The sequence below is a fragment of the Xenia sp. Carnegie-2017 genome, unplaced genomic scaffold (assembly GCF_021976095.1).
Source record: "Xenia sp. Carnegie-2017 unplaced genomic scaffold, XeniaSp_v1 HiC_scaffold_1, whole genome shotgun sequence".
In the NCBI taxonomy this organism is placed as follows: domain Eukaryota; kingdom Metazoa; phylum Cnidaria; class Anthozoa; order Malacalcyonacea; family Xeniidae; genus Xenia; species Xenia sp. Carnegie-2017.
This window is the reverse complement of record NW_025813402.1, coordinates 3,396,439-3,415,361: the sequence shown is the minus strand read 5'-3', so window position 1 is coordinate 3,415,361 and position 18,923 is coordinate 3,396,439. Positions and strand designations below refer to the sequence as shown.

General features: G+C 33.9%; 4 protein-coding genes across 4 annotated transcripts; 1 reads left to right on the top strand and 3 right to left on the bottom strand.

The window, feature by feature from the left end:
- Positions 1 to 262: 262 nt before the first annotated feature.
- LOC124437507 (coiled-coil domain-containing protein 189-like) lies at positions 263 to 1,388 on the bottom strand. The gene has a single exon (XM_046987478.1). It carries the CDS (start codon positions 1,375 to 1,377, stop codon positions 580 to 582), a length of 798 nt encoding a protein of 265 aa, XP_046843434.1. The 5' UTR covers positions 1,378 to 1,388; the 3' UTR covers positions 263 to 579.
- Positions 1,389 to 1,521: 133 nt separating this feature from the next.
- On the top strand, positions 1,522 to 5,529 carry LOC124444503 (mitochondrial ribosome-associated GTPase 1-like). The gene is made up of 13 exons (XM_046995132.1): positions 1,522 to 1,839; positions 2,035 to 2,259; positions 2,847 to 2,911; positions 3,090 to 3,194; positions 3,273 to 3,356; positions 3,458 to 3,520; positions 3,793 to 3,889; positions 3,976 to 4,037; positions 4,164 to 4,203; positions 4,294 to 4,350; positions 4,441 to 4,522; positions 4,612 to 4,703; positions 5,044 to 5,529. Exons 2-13 carry the CDS (start codon positions 2,124 to 2,126, stop codon positions 5,130 to 5,132), a joined length of 972 nt encoding a protein of 323 aa, XP_046851088.1. The 5' UTR covers positions 1,522 to 1,839; positions 2,035 to 2,123; the 3' UTR covers positions 5,133 to 5,529.
- Positions 5,530 to 6,517: 988 nt separating this feature from the next.
- On the bottom strand, positions 6,518 to 10,541 carry LOC124444492 (histone acetyltransferase KAT6A-like). Its single transcript, XM_046995121.1, has 8 exons — positions 10,038 to 10,541; positions 9,818 to 9,938; positions 9,622 to 9,740; positions 8,809 to 8,890; positions 8,323 to 8,511; positions 7,962 to 8,126; positions 7,601 to 7,758; positions 6,518 to 7,407 (listed from the first exon to the last, which is right to left on the bottom strand). The coding sequence occupies exons 1-8, from the start codon at positions 10,539 to 10,541 to the stop codon at positions 7,273 to 7,275; spliced, it is 1,473 nt and encodes a 490-aa protein (XP_046851077.1). The 3' UTR covers positions 6,518 to 7,272.
- An 8-nt stretch (positions 10,542 to 10,549) lies between these two features.
- Positions 10,550 to 18,923, bottom strand: LOC124444438 (serine/threonine-protein kinase Nek8-like). Its single transcript, XM_046995064.1, has 18 exons — positions 18,696 to 18,923; positions 17,875 to 18,080; positions 17,042 to 17,103; positions 16,521 to 16,697; positions 16,134 to 16,183; positions 15,836 to 15,917; positions 15,538 to 15,746; positions 15,127 to 15,179; positions 14,719 to 14,900; positions 14,299 to 14,443; positions 13,714 to 13,790; positions 13,562 to 13,640; positions 13,417 to 13,455; positions 12,776 to 12,926; positions 11,727 to 11,869; positions 11,470 to 11,628; positions 11,064 to 11,222; positions 10,550 to 10,907 (listed from the first exon to the last, which is right to left on the bottom strand). The coding sequence occupies exons 1-18, from the start codon at positions 18,770 to 18,772 to the stop codon at positions 10,897 to 10,899; spliced, it is 2,061 nt and encodes a 686-aa protein (XP_046851020.1). The 5' UTR covers positions 18,773 to 18,923; the 3' UTR covers positions 10,550 to 10,896.

The window sequence follows — 18,923 nt, the reverse complement described above, 5'->3', positions numbered from 1 at the left end:
GTGAAAACCATCTATGGCCCCGCTATGACATCTATATAGCAACAACCTGAGATCCGGGAGCTGATTTTAATTGGGGGACTGTACCTCTCTAACACTCTTTCTCCACGGTCCGTATTTTACCGTGTTTACTTTACATTAAAAATAAGTAATCTGCCGTAGCCATGTCGTCATATCTATCATAGATGGTCATTGGTCATAACTTTGTTGTATCTTTTACTTTCGTCATCAGAGATTGGTAGTCAATCCAGTCAATAAAGGTTGATGGTGGTTTTTGACATTTAATTTTACTGTCATTTAATTAACTGACAGTAATTGATGGTAGATGATAGGAAATAAGAAGTAGTTATAGAAAATGAAAGCAGATGAAGATAAATAAGAAGTAGTTACAAGTCTTAAAAAATAAATGAAAAGCAGTGACTGATAAACAAAGTACATGATAGTAAATAAGTTAATGATAAGTAATGATGGAATAACATACGACATAAACTTTCAATGGAAGAGTAAAAAGGATTTTTAATGCTAAAGTTATTGTTTATATTTTCATGTATAAACAAAGTCAATCAGTAAGATAGATAATAGTTATCTTCCTTTCTTTCTGCTTCCTTTGGGACTTTTCGATACGTCTTTTTCAGCAAAGCCAAGTTTTTGTGAAAGTTTTTCATTGCTTGAAGCGATTTCTTCATCAATGGTTAATCGTAACTGCTTAATTTGCTCATTCAAGGTAGCAGTAATGAAATTCTTAAGTTCCTTCAAAGCTGGAGAGTCAACATCTTCATTAACATGAGATGAATTGTCTTCTTCGTCATTCACTTCACCAGCATTATCCTTTCCTTCATTCTCCACACTCTCCTCATCATCTGGAGGTGGTGTTTCTGGTACATTTGCGTATTCAAATCTCAAATCCAATCTCACTTTAGCTGTGAATGTGTACTTATACAACTTGAAGTGTTTAAAATACGTGTTCGTAACATAATCTGAAATAGCTTGAACTTGATTAGAGCTAAACAATTCCACACTAAACGGTGGTCGTTTCAAGCTATGACACAGCAACAACTCTTTAAAATAATCATAAACATCATCGACATTACCGTATGGAGTTTCTACCGCCATTTCGTGTACGCTTTTAATCATTGAAAAAAATCCAGAGGTTTGTTCATCATTGAATCCATTCTTTAGGGCAAACTGAATTGTGTAGAAGTACAAATCTAGCAAAATGGCCGATTTTAAGTCATCCTTGTAATTTTTTAAGGAAAACATCTCTGCTAATGTCTTTAATTTATCAGTACTTTCCTTAAGTACACACAATTGTTGAACATCTAGATCGTGCCATAGCAAGATTGAAGGTTTTTTACTTTTTACTGTACCCACTGGCATCATTAAAATATTAACACAACTTTTATCAAAATTTGAAATGTTTGCTGTAGTTACCATGGCAACATTTAATAGAATATATAAATATGTCAACAGTGTCATAAGCGTCGTATGTTTGTTTTCTTGTGCATGCATGTCTTTGAAATGTTTTATATGAATTGGAAGAAATACGTTGGGACGCTGATCAAAGAAAGACCCCAAATAAAAAAGAAAGAAAGTTGCTTGTTTGCTATCTTTGCCTTGCTATTGAAGTTTGAAAACTATAACAATTTGTGGAAGCATCAAAGGTACCAAATGAATAATTTAGGAAATTCGTTGAGTGTTGCTGCCTTAGTGCAAGTTTACTTTCATCTAATCTGTGAGATCTGCATTGCACGTGTTGACAGTATGAGTTAGCAGTTATAAGTTAATCGCATGTTAATCGTAACAATGGCGAATTCATGAATGAATTGATGCCTTGCAGTATTAGGCATCCTTGCCCCCCGCCCACCGAGTGAGGGTTCTATTTGCAATTTGCATTGTGTTGTATTTGTTCTGTAGTTCTGCATTACATGATAAGCAAATTTCTAAAATATAAGAAAATTCTTCAACACTCGTACCTTATACTGTTTTAACTGTTACGTCAGTGTGGAATAACGATTGCGCATGTGCAGTGCAATTGTCGTCGAGACAAGACTTTCGCTTTATACCGGAGACCGTAATGCAATATTTCCCCAATCAATGATCGAAATTGTGAAATTGTTATATTATCAATGTCCTTGATCCGACCTTATTTAAGCAGGAGCGAAGTTTGGTTGGCAAGTGCTAATTTTCGTGTCACTTTCCAATTTCCAATTGATTTTCACCCTAGTTCATTAATAAAATGGTATCCTGGGCATATGGCCAAAGGTTAGTCATTGTGACAAAGCCAGCCTGCAAGTTTTGGTTTGCTTTGTAAATTTCATAGCATTTCTGTAAAACACAGAAAAACTCGCATAGCAGATCCACATTTGCAGGCTGGATATGCTACTGTTGATATTATACAATGTGGTCTTCATTTCTCACTCAGGATTAAATGTTTGTAGTGCAGATAATCTTCATAGGATGGAATGTTTGTGATGTAGAATGATCTTCATAGGATAGAATTTTTTGGTGCAGATGATCTTCATAGGATAGAATTTTTGGTGCAGATGATTTTTATAGGATGGAATGTTTGTGATGCAGATGATCTTTATAGGATAGAATTTTTTGGTGCATATGATCTTCATAGGATAGAATTTTTGTGTTGCAGAATGAAAATGATCTTCATAGGATATGTTTATAGTGTTTAATGTATATTTTCTCCAAGACAGACTTTAATTCTTTTGCAAGTCTTTGCACCTCTTCTCATCTTCTTAAAGAAATTTGCCAACTCCAAAAGTTAGCATTCAATGTTAAAAGCACAATTTTCTACAATATGGTTCTCTAAAGATTGTCATTGTTGATTCTTTTCTCAGGTTTACGCATTATGGAATCAAAAGCAGCAAAATGTGATTGTGTTTTGGAAGTGCATGATGCAAGGGTGGGTATAATTATTTCACAAAGATAACATTGATGAGAAATGATTTTCATTTGCTGTTTTAGATTCATAAGTACACAACATTGTGCATAAAGAATTTCCAACCTCTAACCACATACATACTTAATTTTTATTGTGATGTAAATAAAAATTTTTCAATTCATTATGTTGTCAAATTTAGATACCATATACTGGACGGAATGAAACGTTTTCCAGAAATTTAGTTGGTCGACCACATATTCTTGTTTTGAACAAAGCAGATCTTGGGTTCGGTCCCAAAAGAGGGGTACAAAATAAAAAGTTATTTAAATAATTTCTAAAGAAAATTGAATTGAAGTATCTTTTATCTGTTTCCCTTTTGTAGAGCTTGTCAAAATCTTTAGAAGAAAATGGTATAAGACCTATATTTTTAAATAGTAAAGATGCAAAACAAAAGAACATACAAAAAGTACGTCATGTTAGTGAATTATAAAGAAACTCATTAGATGCACAAAACTAATTTCACCAGCTTCTGCTTGTTGAATCATATTTTTTTTATTTGAAATTTAGATAGTGCAACAAATTCTTGACACAATACAAATTGCAGAATATGAAGGAACGTTTAAACGAAGGGTATATAACATATAAATTTAAAATTACAAACAAATTTTTCGTCTCATATCACCGTCAACCAAGTACACTTTAATGCTAAGCAAAATTGTTCTTTTACCAAACTTCCAATATTTTTAGTTGCATAAATTAAGTCCTGGCTTAGACTTAAACTAAGTATTTCAGTAGTCCATCCATAAGACGCATAAAAATGTTTTCATGTTTTTTTTCAGTTTTGTTAATTACTGCATTTTGAGACTTATGCATTTAGTTTATTTCATTTTACATGGCTTTAGAATCCAGACAAGGCATATCGTTTACTCGTGTGTGGTTTACCAAATGTCGGTAAATCTTCGCTTATTAATGCATTCAGAAGAACATACTTGAGAAAAGGTAAATTATAATTTACGTCATCAAATATGTTGAAAATTAAAAGTTTCACAACAAAACAATCATCTATTCTATTGTTATTGAAATAGGAAAAGCAACTAAAGTTGGGGCTGATCCAGGAATTACAAGATCAGTTCTTCAAAAAATTCAGGTGGCTACATTTTAAACTCTGAATTCACTATTCTTCAATAGACCATTTTCGGAGCTGCTGTGGAATGACGTCACACTTTGAAAAAAATTTTTTTCGTTTTACTTTCATCCACATGGTTTTTCATAGATTTGTGACGAACCAAAAATGTATGCGATTGATTCTCCCGGTACGTATGTATATCTCGTATGTGCGTATTTATTCTGTTTCTTAGATTAATTTTTACGCATAAACTTGATTTTATCTGAAATGCTTTTAGGAATTTCATCTCATAAAATTGACTCGCTAGAAACGGGGATGAAATTGGCTTTGATTGGTTAGTTTTATAAAATCCTTTGATACAGCAAAGTTATACTGGTAAACACTTGAAGATCACGGGCCGTGTTAATGCTGTGAAATTTTGTAGGCTGTTTTCCAGATCACATGATTGGACATCATATTATAGCTGATTATCTTCTGTACACTTTAAATAAAAAGAAACAATTTCGGTAAACAGCGATGCTAGAAATCATTCATTTCCATGAACTTTGAATATTTCTGAAATTTCTACCAATATTTGTCGTATTTATTTTGACAGTTATATGGAAGTTTACGATCTTCCCGATCCTTGCGATAATATTGATTTTGTACTGCGTTACATTGCTTGTAAAATGAAGTATGAAACAGCTGGTACGTATTTTTACCAAGTACATGTGTAGTATTTCTGCTGTTAAAGCATTATATGATCATATGTATATATGAATATGAGGCTTCGATAACGTGTTCTTTGTAATTTATCCTATCACGTTTCTGTAAAAGTAAGGCCCCGTTTCAAGCGTCGCATTTTATATGAGCCGAATGCATTAAAGACAAAAGAAAATGAGATAAAATTCCTCATTATCTTTTGTTTTAAATGCATTGAGCTCATGTAAAATACGACCTATGAAACAGCCTTAGTTTGTTTTACATAACATGTATACATTGACTAAATTTGTTGAATTCATTATAACTGTGAGATGTATACCAACAGGTGGTTTTCCAGATTATCATGCAGCAGCAGTAAACTTTATTGCAACCTACCGTAAAGGGAAATTAGGAACATTTTACTTAGACGTATAAGGAACTGTTCCATTTTTCAAACTTTCTATTGCACGTTTTGTCAGTGACGTAATGGAGCGAGTAAATAGGAAGAAATGCCGAGAATTTAAAGCATGAAACCAGACTCTATACTGAAGTGGAGTAAACGACGAATGTTTATAACTTTTGACCCTGATTACCTTTGTACATATGAAGAAGTCCATTTTGATTGAGAAGTGTGAATTTTCCTTATAGTTAAGAAAAAGAAAATATGCACAGTTTGTCACGGTCCTCTTTGATTTGAATTATTGCGTAAATGTAATTATTAACCAAGTAATGTAAATTGATTTTTTTATCTCATTTCAGTGTATATTTTCCATTAATTTATTATCAAAAGTAAAAAAGACTTGGATAAAATATAAGATAAATGGACTACGTATATTATCTTTTCTATTCATACTGTAGACTTGTATCTTTGTGCAAATGCAAAGACAATTCTCGTGATGAGTTGATCCACATGACTTTGAATTTCATTATACATCTTTTGATCTTTGCTCCTCAGAAGTTTTTGAACCAATTTTGACTGTGACACCTTCTCAGAGACGTAATGTTTTATTTTCTGAAGCGTTTCTTTCAAATCACTGTAAAATTCCGACTGTCGAATAAATTCTGACTCTGCTCCATTCAGGACGATACTCAGGCGTTTAGTGCATGAACTAAACTTCTTTACGCAGGCTTTATTATGCTTGGCTTTAGCAATGATGAAATTTATCTCTTCAATTGTATCGAATGGACCAATGGATGTATTATTCGCCGCGTCCGTAGTTTTACCATTATGATTGTAGTGTGCCATTTCTTTTCTTGTGTAATAAAACTGTTCTCATTCTAATCAAGTATTTCCCTTTACAAAAATTTTGTTTGAATTTATTTAAACCGATGTAAACTCGAAACAGTTCATACAAGACTCAGCTCCTTAACTTCCTTCGTCAAACACGATTAATCTTTGTCGACTGATATCTTCTGCAATAAGGGCAAGATCGCAGCCATTAAATTTCACAATCGACCAACCATTAAAATCTTTGATCATAATAAGATTTAGATCAATTTAAAGTAACAAGTAAGGCAGTTTTATATGAGAAAACGAGCGGTTGATGTGTGTCCTGTTGAGACGAAATGTTACATGAAGCGAAACCACACGTCACCTGATGCATATAAAAACGTTCACCCGGGTTTCATACAATGGTCTCGAACCGCTGTTTTTCTAAGTTCAACATTGTTTTGTGAAATGTCCATCATAAACTTGATACATCGTACTGTGAAATTTCTTTAAAAGGATATTTCTCCGTATAATGCAAAATAAGAAACAGAATAGTTAGGTAGTTCGAGCACACAAAGTCAAACACGTCTAGCCTTGACTTCGACCTTGATGAAAATGAAAAGTGAAATGTTATTTATTAGAAGTGACTAAAAGCGATTTAATATGCACTATTATACGCTTTGAATATGTTTTAAACTTATTAATTACATCATTGAAATCGTTTTCACACTAAAAGCTGTTACTTTAATTTTAAATACACTGAACCTTTTTAAGGGACAAAGTTCTGACATGCCGAATAAACAAGGGTGTCCACAAACGTTAAAATGAAACATGAATAGCTCACTTTGCCAACAAAACATATTGGTTCAATGGTCAACACTACCTGGATAGTTTCGAGGTCTTTATTGTACACACAATATAATGAGATAAATAAATAGGCAATAATATAAATTTGTAAAACACAAAAACCAGGGGCGCTTTCCTTTCGCACAATAAATCTGGTGAATAGTGATCAAACGCAAAGGCTAAGCCACGTAATAACTGTCTTTTGTTTGTTACCTACGTCTGTTTAATGCAAAAGTTAGAACATCAACCAAAGTAAATATCACTCTTTTAAAAAATTTGAATATCAATTGTTGTCAAAGATGGAAATTAAAAGAGGTTTGAAAGAACAAAAGAAGATAATTCTGGGAAAAGAAAATTTTTAAACTCCACCGTGTCGTTAGCCTTAAACCAGTGGATTCATTCAGCTAGACAGTGTTGAGCCAGTTGTTTCATATTTTCCACAGCAAACCGTAAAATAATTTGTAACTTTGTTTTTTACTCGTTTATTTCATAAACCAGTGACACACGAATTACCAGCATTTACTCAGGAGGAAGACTTTGTGCCTGCAATTTTGCAATATTGGCGTAGATTTTGAGCGCAGGTCCCAATTTGAAATGAAGTGATTTAACCAGGTCAGTTCTCGACATGAGCATCAATGAAGGTCCATCAATGTCCTAGAAACGCAGGTAAAGATAGAAAAATACTGCAGAATTACATTCAATGAAGAGCAGTGGACGATCGATGTGACGGGAGAACTTATTACGATGAAAAGAGCAGTCAATTTCTGAAAATTATTACTATCAATTTCTTGGTGTTGACGTTGGTCAAAGACGGTAAATTTAATCAAACAGTAGATAGTAAACAGACCTGTTCATCAAAGACCATTGCTTCTTTAGAAAAGCCAAGAGATCTAATGTATTCAACAACATCTGCTTTGTTCCAGCTGAAAGCATTCTTTGGTTTACTAGCAATGGCCTCCGGAGCTGGCGTGGACACTTTTTCATTTTTCACGTCTTCAACTACACCTTTGAAATTTAAACAAAGTCTAAGACTACACAAAAATGAAAATGGAGAAGACTCTTGGATCAATATCAAGTGTATTGATGGCAGTTAATCAATTTCTGGTTTTCCCAAGAGCATGGAATTACATCATAACCTTTTAAATTCGTTGATATCATTTCATATCCCAATGGATTCCCAAGAGTTTCAGAATGACAATGTTTCAAACCTGCAATGCCCGCAGTACTGGAGACAATGTTAGACTGTTCAGCCTCAAATTTAGCTGGTGAAGAATCTGTTACAATGTCTTCTGTGGTAGACATTTCTTCATCATTTATCTTCGTTAAAAGATCACTAGCCTCTTCATCAACATTTTCCATCATTACATCTGGTACTAAAGGTGAAAAAAATAGTCTAGCTACTTCATGGTCGAAACTTATATACTAACAACAACCAATTGAAAATTACATAATTTTAACTGTTCTACCAAAACTAGGTACTCTATGAACCTATTTTTATATCATATGGTATAAAAAGGCCAGCAAGATTGCTTGAGAGGCGATCTTGCTTTAACGAAAAAACACCGTTACCTTTTAAACAAGTGTCTGTATCTGTTTCTATCATAACTTCATCACAACTCAATGCTTCGATATTACTCTCCTCCTGTTCTTTAACAGGAGAGCATAACTTTGTTGGAATAAATGTTGATGGTGCTTGGATACTTGCCATCACTTCTTCATGTGATAACGTGCTCACACAATTAAAACAAGCCCATTTCCCTAGATAATAAATCGTAAAATGCCACATGAAGAAAAATACAGTTCATGATGAATTCTAACAATATGTGTCTTAAACACTAAATACAAATATTTATTTACCAAACATCAATGGGAAACACTATGGGATAAGCGGGGAAATAAGTGGTCTACCTAATGATATTCAGTAAAGACACTTTCAATAAATCTTTATTGACATTAAAATAGGAAGCACAACTGAAACTATTCAACTTATTCCTCACCCATCAAGTTTTTGCTAATATATAAAATTACACACACAACCAAACATAATGGACTCACCAGTTGGCATTGACTGCAATTTTGGTGTGTGACATTGCATATGGTATCCTTTATCACATGCATCACAAAACAATAAACTGCTCTATAAACAAAACAATGAATTACAATTAGGGATAGGTTTCATTATATTGAAATGAAAGCTCTAAGTTAAATGTTTACAAAATTCACCAATCGTTACAGGGAGTTAAGGATAATGCAGACAATGACTTAAAAATTGCTTAATATCTATAACAACACTCATAGAAAAAACATCTAAATTCAATTGTGATAAAATCTATTGTATGATTACAAGAGTGGCAGGTTGTGATCTTGTGTGGGCTGGTAGGAGGGGTGGTTGCTTATGGGGAAAAAAAGGGGCTTGAAGATGGGGTGGTGGCTCTTACTAGATTAGACTAAGCAAGATTAAGGTTAATGCCTTTCATATATAAACAGCCTTCTCAATATACATAATATATTTTGACATAAATTTTGTAATAAGCAGTGTGCAAATTAGTTTAGAAAAAACGATGTGCAATTTTTTTGACAAAAGTGTTTCTTTAGAAGCATAATCAAATCGATATTACGTTAATTATTATATAGCGCTAATTGCTAAATTAATACTTTTAAAGGTGAACAAATTCATATGATTTACGACAGTGTTTTTCGTTAAAACCTCTGATTTTTGCACATCATTTGAAAAAGTGATGTGCAATTGTTTTCATTTTAGCTAAAACGATGTGCAAATTGCACATTGCACACCGTCAATTTGCACACTGGTAGTAAGGAAGTCAGAGTAAACAAATTGTTATAGGATATCATGATGCATCGTCTTACAGGATCACCAGAATCTTGGCACATAACACATGCTTTACAATCAATACATTGCCATGAGCCACCATCAGCTCTAATTCTTGCTGTTAATTCTACTGAATAATCCATGCATGAGGGATGTGCTAAATGATAAAAAAAAAGCAAATTGACAAGAAGTTAAAATAATTAGCAATGCATGATCATTGAATAGTTTACAAACCTCGATTTCCACAATCACGGCAAATCAACAAATCTTCATGTTCACCTTTCCTGTTACTTTCAGCTGTTTGTAAACAAAAGTCACAAACCAAACTTCTGTCCAAAATCTTTCTTTCAGGACTCTTAGATTTTTGATTAAACACAATTAAAGATGGCATACAACATATAAAAAGCACAATGATTCTAATCAGAGACAAATTATTATCATAGTACACAAATACCTCTGCAGCCTCTAGAAGTCTATACTTTCCCTCTGAAATTTGCCATATCTTTCCCAAATCCAAGTCTTCTTTGAGGGCCCCTTTAATTTTTCCCTTTAAATTATGATAATAAGGATGACTCGTCATAACCCATTTTTCGATTTCCATCATTCCAACTCCTTGTCCTGAGTCAAGCTCTTTTAAAGCCTCATGAATCCATCTCCCTACACGCGATGAGCGTCCGGGTACATGGCTTTGACCCTTACCACTCACATTACGATATGATATTACTCCTTTAAAAGCTCGACGACTGACAACACCTTGTTGGACCATAATTTCCAGATCACTAACAGTATCAGAATGACTGACTCCATGACATTTTAACATAATTCTACATATTCTATCCAAGTCAGAAAACGCCGACCTACGTACTCTAACTAGGTTTATACATTCATGAATCCAGCTGGCATATTTTAAACCGTTATTGACCATTATGTTTCTTAAAAAAATGAATTTTTTGTCCATTCACACAATTTTTGAAACCTGATATTTAATTTAGGAATCTAGAACGAATCCCGCGTGGGGACGATCAGCGGTAGACGCCGTACGTCATGTACGATACGTCAATATAACCGAGAATCAAAATGTAAGATGGCACATATGAAACGGCTCCTTTAAAAATGATCAGCAGCGTAAATAGTTCTTCTATGGCATAGATATTGACGTTCTATGACTTATGTTAATGCTTTCCTTCAATGGGTGATATTTCCGATTTGTGGAAAATAATTTTGTCGTCAAGAAGGGAAGACCCAATGCATGAACAACATCATTTACTGTCTCCAAATTTTTATTATCTCAGGACTGAATCACGTCTCTCCCGTCACGATAAAACTAAAACACACATGAATAATTCCATGTAAAAGATTTCAATCTGTAACATAAGGAGCAGTTTTTCCCGACATGTAATATTAAAAATTTTCAGTTTCATCAAATCATTTCCCATTGTTAATCTTATAATGAGAAAGAGTGTTTTTATCAGCCTTTTACCTTCTTTAATAACAGCCACAGTGGTCCCTCTATAGGCAGAAAGAGAAATCAAACGTAGTTTTTCCTGAAACTTTACTAATGTTGGCGTACTTCTGTCTTCCTCGTTTCCAGTCCCAAGTCTTCCACGAGCACCTTTACCCCATGTGTATATTTCATCATCTGAAACAATGTTTTGACCAATCATTGTGACTTGATATGCAATAACGAAATGCCCACCTGAGGGGGGTGGGGGTGGGGGTGGGGTGGCTCCTCATTAGATAGTCAAATAAAGGCATTAGAATTCATTCCCCAATATGTAATTTCGATCGTATGACCAATCGTATAAAGATTTAATATTAATTGGAAAAACGCTTTAATAAACTTTCGACTGTCAAGAAAAAACGACAATTTACAAAGGCTTCTTTACCTGTCGTTACAGCTACAGTAAATGTATCACCACATGCAATATGACTAAATACTTTTTCTTCAAAAGATCCCACAAGATAAGGAAGATCATTTGATTCAGTCTTTGGAAATCCAAGCTGACCAAATGAGTTTGATCCGCATGTATAACATTCTCCTTTCTCTACAAAATGCAAACCCACCTAAAGATTATGTGTGTCCTTGCAAATAAATAAACAATCAAACAACGAAAAAGCACTTTGCAAACAAAATTCGACAAACCTGTTAGAAATGCAGTGTGGAAGAGTCCAAATGCAACTTCTTTCACACATACATCAGACAAAGGTTGAAGTTTGAATGGTACTAAATGACTACATTCATCAATCATCGTTCCATCTTTGTTATTTAAACCAATTTTATTAAACCTATGTGGAAAAAACACACAAGATTATGGTGAAAAAAAAATCCATTTATACTGCTCCGAATAACCTCCAAATAATTCAGATAATGAATGGTAAAAACTCTAAATCTAGATTATGAACGGAGGGGCCAGGAAAAGGGTGAAGGGCGACTGTCCTTCCCCAATATTTCTCATACTAAGGTCTTTACATACGTAGCTTGAAAATGTCAGTCAAATATAACAGTGTGTAATCTACGTAAGTGACATTTTAAGGGTGTTTGCATCCCTAACATAAAATCCTGTCGGCGCCACTGTTTATGAACTTGCACTGTAGCAATGTGGTGCAAACTTTGCAAGTAGCAATGTAGTGCAAACTTTGCAAGTAGCAATGTAGTGCAAACTTTGCAAGTAGCAATGTAGTGCAAACTTTGCAAGTAGTAATGTCGTGCAAACTTTGCAAATGTAGTGCAAACTTTGCAAGTAGTAATGTCGTGCAAACTTTGCAAGTAGCAATGTAGTGCAAACTTTGCAAGTAGCAATGTAGTGCAAACTTTGCAAGTAGCAATGTAGTGCAAACTTTGCAAGTAGCAATGTAGTGCAAACTTTGCAAGTAGCAATGTAGTGCAAACTTTGCAAGTAGTAATGTCGTGCAAACTTTGCAAGTAGCAATGAAGTAGCAATGTAGTGCAAACTTTGCAAGTAGCAATGTAGTGCAAACTTTGCAAGTAGCAATGTAGTGCAAACTTTGCAAGTAGCAATGTAGTGCAAACTTTGCAAGTAGCAATGTAGTGCAAACTTTGCAAGTAGTAATGTCGTGCAAACTTTGCAAGTAGCAATGTAGTGCAAACTGTGCAAGTAGCAATGTAGTGCAAACATTTCATCGCGCGGGAAATTCGGGTGAAGATTTATTTCATTGTGTCTAAAACTTCACCTGTTTCCGCCACAGACCAAAACTTTGTTCTCACAAGTTATAATAACCGAGCAATCAGATCCACAAAAACACGACAAAGGTTCGCAATTGTCCGGTAATATAATCGATTTCGGCTTGTTACAAATTTCATCATTGCTGTGACCAAGACGACCTACAAATACGAATCTTAAAACTTCCAAAATAATACGAAAAACAAAAAAATTTCCCCCACATCACAGATAAACAGTAAATTTCTTCTCATTTCTCCAACATGAAGGAAGACTTTAAATGAAGATATGATCTTCGCACTTCTGCTGGACAATTTAAGCAATAGTCTCATTGTCCGTTGAGTCACCTGAATTTTTCAGGTTCATGAGACAATTGCTTAAATTGTCCAGCAGAAGTGCGAAGATCATATCTTCATTTAATTTTGCAACTAGTTTTACGATGAATTACACATCAGAAGATATAACACATTTGTCGGAGCAAATGATAATGACGCAATAATGATGATGTAATGAATGATGCAAAAGATGATGAAATAAACGATGTGAAAGATGACGTAATGAACGATGTAATAGATAAAATTATAAATGATGTAATTGGTAATAATCCAGACGATGTAACTGACGATGGCAAAGCTAATTGATAAAGATATTTACCAGTATCGCCTTTTCCCCAAGAAAACACAGAACGATCCGCTTACAAATAAAGAAAAAAGAAAAAGTAACTAATAATGGAAACACGTTAAACTGTGCAATTCTGCAAATTTTACTAAAGTATAAATGTCTTTAAGTCTTTAAATACCAGTAACTGCCATGACGTGCACTGCACCACAAGAAACTTTTACTACTTGTTTTCCAATAAGTGGTGCGACAATCTTAGGCTGAAGAAGATCATCAAATAATAATAAATATCATTTCACAGGCGTTTATCATCGCAAATGTATTTGTACAAACCTCTTTTACATCCAATAAATTACCGTGGCCAAGACACCCATTGGATCCGTTACCAAATGTCATTAAAATCCCATTACCTGCAAAATATTGCAATATTTCAACGATCCCCAGTGAAATGAGTGAATAATTCGGTGTTCTGGACTGATAATTGAATATAAGTGTTGAAAAAGGTTTCTATTTCAGGCAAAGAGATCGAATGCCATTCCGAGAGTAATTTTAAAATTGATGGAAGTTGACCACAGAGGTAAATTAACTTTCAAAGGAAATTAGTTGGGCACAACTGAATATTTGAATATACACCTCCCCCACTCCTCCAAATGAACGTTCTAGTTTCACCTCTGGTTGATCACCATCATTTTGTTGTTTACAAAGATGTACAACGTAAGAATATAGTACAAACATTCAAGCAAGTTGAACAAATGATGAATTGTGGGTAGTTTTAATATAAAACGCTCATGTTACTTATTATTTAGCCCGTGAATGAAAAAAATCTCTGTTGCATGAACAATACACACAAGCAAATCTCACTCTATTTCGAGATTCTGGAGAGAGGTCTAAATGAAAAAAATCTGAACTAAAGCTTACCAGTTACACAAGCATAAAACATATCACCACAGCTCACTTGTGAAACGGATACACCAGTATGACATTCAATGAACTTAGGAATGCTATTTTCACCACTAACTTCCTTATCCGTGGCTTCTCTTGTGCTGTTATGACAAACTGAAGTCTGAAGAGAAAAAAAAAACACTTGCAGGGAAGAAAATGATTGGTTAAAATGCAAAACACGTGATACAACTTCTTGTATAAATTTGGTAACATTTCACAGACGTTTATGTATGACAACTAAACGTGAAATGTCAAATTGTCAATTTTGAACACAAAGAAAGTTTTCTAGGCTGCGATTATGGAATAGTGCCTTCTATTTAAAACTACTATCAACATGAGTATAACTTGTTTTTAAACAGTTCCAGGCAAAACATCATTTTTTGTTGCATAAACAACCTCCCATTGTAAAAGTTGTCCCTTTGAAGTCAAACCAATATTTTTAATTCGGCCAATTGCTACTTGAACAATTTCCACTTCTGTCTGAACAGGCAGCTGGCGGGCAGTGGGTTTAAGTAAACCCTCACCCCAACGATATACAGTTGCAGGTAGTTCGTTCTTATTTTCTAATCCTTCCGCCTCTTGAGAAGAGAAAATTACGAATCATAAAATAATACATAATGTTCAATAAACGAAAAAGATCACACAATTATAGTTAAAACAATTATATATAAAAAAAACGACAAAAGGACGTCCTATCTAAACATATCAGTTTTAAACATAAAAAAGTTGCATATATACAGTTGTATAAAACGATAACTGAAGGAAGATGTCTCCAAAACACATATCTACGTATAGTAAGGTTACCTAAATGTAATCCCAAAGATGCTAGAGATGATGGATGAGCTGTGGCTGCGACACTAAAATTAAAAGGTAAACGAAAAAACACCATTATTTAAGTTTATTCAAGCTTTTTTACACAGTTGTTATGCAGGAATGAAGAAAACTCGCTTGATAAATGTTTGATGCCAAAGGTTTTAGAAGTGGCTAATAAAGAATATTTGTTTGTTGCATCGCTTCCAAGCGTCAAACAAAGTGCCTATTCACTTGTAATATATAGTTAGTATATTCATTAAATGTAACAACTATTTATGTGAAGGACATTGTGAATGTGTGTGAATATTGTCAAGAAGAATTAGCTATAGAAGGAATTTTCGATCTTGACAAGCCTTCCACAGCGTTTTTATTATAGTTCATGCAGCTAAATGTTAATTGTACCTAATTCCTTTTGGTCTTCCTATATTGATTGGTAGATCCATGAATATATTTATAAGCAATGGACTAGATAAAACATCTTTAATGCTTGGACGTTGTTCAGGATCACGACTCAACAGTTTTTTCACCAATTCCTTGATGTCGTCACTGTATTTTCCAGTCAAAGGTGGAACTGCAGCAGTTAAGATTTTTTTTACTAAAGCTGGCAAATTCTGGGTTAAATAAATGAAAACAGCAGTCAATTGTATAAGATCTACCACTGCCTCAATAACCCCAATTTGAACATACAAAAATGACTTACCAGCGCTTCAAACGCTTTGTTAAGAGCAATCATCTCATAAAGAATGCAACCCAAAGCCCAGATATCACTTTTTCTGTTGTAGCTAAGTATTTTGTGCAGTTAAGGCGATGATATAACATAAAAGAAACGATGTAAAAATATCGATGTAGCTAAATGAGTAAATAAAATGATGCAAGGGACGGTAACAAAGACATGGCCACATTATTTTTCGGATCTCACACTACATGGATAAGCAATAACTCTGCAGTTGCATGTCAAAAAACATCATACAATCTAAATTCATTACAACAAAGGATACGGTTGATTTTCACAAAGTTCTGGAGAAATATACGACGGAGTACCAATAATCTTTAAAAAGTAAAAACAACTAAACATGTACGTACGTATATTTTATCTAAATGTATGATAATAAGTGGTGGTGTTGCATTATAAAACTGTGATTATCGTTGAATGTATTTTAATAAATGTTCTTTTGCTCAACTGACATATTGTCGCTGTCCTACACACAAATAACATGTGCATCTAAATCATATCATACATTTTAAGCATGTAAAGCTTCTTCCGATTTACAGAAGTTTACAAAAAGAAATCTTAAGAAAATCTGTTGTTGTTCCTTACGTACGTACCACGTCTGTTTCAAAAATTACACACCACAAAAACGGATATTTTAACTTTATTTACTTACAGAAAGTGCCTTACTTCTTGAGTTCAGAATACACGAGATACCGAAGTCTCCTACTTTAACAACATCCATTTTTTTGTTAAGAAAGATATTTGATGTTTTCATATCTCGGTGCAAAATTCGTTGTGAATGAATATAACTAAGTGAGACGGCAATTTGCGCGAAAAGATGGAGTATTTTCTACAAGAGAAAATTTGCTAAGTTTGAGAAATAAAAGTTTGCATTTTGCAAATAGGTCTTCAAAAAACCAAGGCATAGGTGGGAAACTAGGGTTAATTTGTATATGTGGTGAAGTAGGGTTAATTTGAATATGTGGTCAACTGGGGAGACTTGTTTAGGTGGTCACAACTGGGGAGACTTGTTTAGGTGGTCACAACTGGGGAGGACTTGTATAGGTGGTCAACTGGGGAGACTTGTATGGATTAAAATGTACAAGAATGCAAGACTAAGTTTGCAATACGATCAATTGGTAAAATATAGAACTGCTACAACAATAATAATAGACAATAGATTCTTCTTTTTACCTTTTCACTTATAGTTTTCCCTTTTCCCTTGTACTTTTGCAGAAAATCAAACAAAGTTCCCCCTGAGAAAAACGTCAAAAAACAACACTTGAAACATAAAACATATTGAGAAATAAATTTATCTACATTGCATGCATGCATATGCATACCGCAGCTTCAATTTCTGAGGGTAGCTTAGTTGCCAAAATTTTTAATGTTTCAAGAGCCAGTTGAAACATTGTAATATACAGTCATGTGCAGGTTTGGGTTTTAAATAATTTACTTTAGTGAAGTGATATCTTTCCAAGCCTGTAGCCACAAGTCTCCAAGTGGTCTGTTCACTAGCCACAAGACCAGAGACCAAAGGTGCAAGAATTAGGGCTTTCTAGGGGTGTATGGAATCAAAGGTGCATTTTGAGGAAAATTTTAAACAAAAAAATAATGTAAAACAACAGTGAAAATAATCGATAAAAGCATTTTGTAGAAAATAATGAACCACCACTTTATAATAAACTTCCATATCTCTGTTATTTGCTTGCTCAAAAATAAAGCCCCTTTCAAACTTAGGTGTTCCACCCACCCCACCCTCAGCTTGTAAGCCTGTGGTTGCATGTACTTATCATCTGTTATTTGCTTGCTTAAAAATATTGCCTCTTCCCAACTTAGAAAGTCTGCCACCCGCCCCACCCTCAGCTTGTAAGACTATGGTTTCATGTACTTATCATTAAAGTGGGAACAAACTAACTTTAGCAGAAAAAAGTAAACTATCTTCTGAAGAAGTAATACATCCACATTATGTCAGAGGGAGGGTTAGCAACATAACTTCATCAGAGGTAGTAACTAAGACTACGTACCTTCAGCATACTCCATAATGATTATAAGCATAGCACCATGAATAAAGCTATCATAAAGTCGAATTATATTAGGATGTTTTAGTTTGTCTAAAATTTTTACTTCTTTCATAGCAGATTCCCTATCATTTGCCTCCAGATCGTCAAGAGGTATTTCCTTCATAATAAGTTCAACATTGTCTTCACGACGACGACATAAAAACACAGTTCTAAATGAAAGAATCGAAAGTGCAGGTCGAAATGATTTCATCAAAAAATCTACTACATTCTAAGCATGCATTGCAACAAATGTTACATGACAAATAGTTTTTATTAGAAGAATTTATTGGCCAAACTTATTATTAGACACTAGACGTCTCAATTTCAAAAATTTCATATACAGACTGGGATGCACGTCTTTAAAAGACTTCTTGTAATTTGTGTCGACTTGTGAAGATAAATATGTTTTCCATTTTGATATTTAATTATTTCCAAGTACTAAGTGCTTTTTACACTTAATAAAAGCTAATCATTAAAAAGTGATATAAATCTCTAAGTAATAATTTTTATTATAAAGAAAAGCGTTAAATTTGCTGGTGGCAAGTTTTGAAAAACCCGTCTGACCGTCTCTCTTCTCTCCACACGTTTGTTAAAAATATACCTATCGGCTATCGTACTTTAAACAAAATTTTGCAGCTTAATTCATTTCGTATTAAAAGTAATTAAACAACGATTATCGGACAAAAAACAAGAAAATGTGATATAACGACGATAATTATTACTCAAATCGTTTTACATTGTCATTTAAATTCAAGTTCACACTGATATCTTAATATCTTAATTACCCATATGCACCCTTCCCAACCATATGCAGCTTTTCGTAATGAATCATACGATCTTCTTTCACCGATTCGTCGCCCATGATTAAAAAAATACAAATTTAAAAAAATATATAATAAAATGGTTTGCCAACAACATCCATCAAACAATGCGAGCAGTTTCTTTCCAACGTTTGATGGATGAAAACGAGAAAATGACCGCAAAAAAATTAGCGGCGACCACCAGTTGGCAGC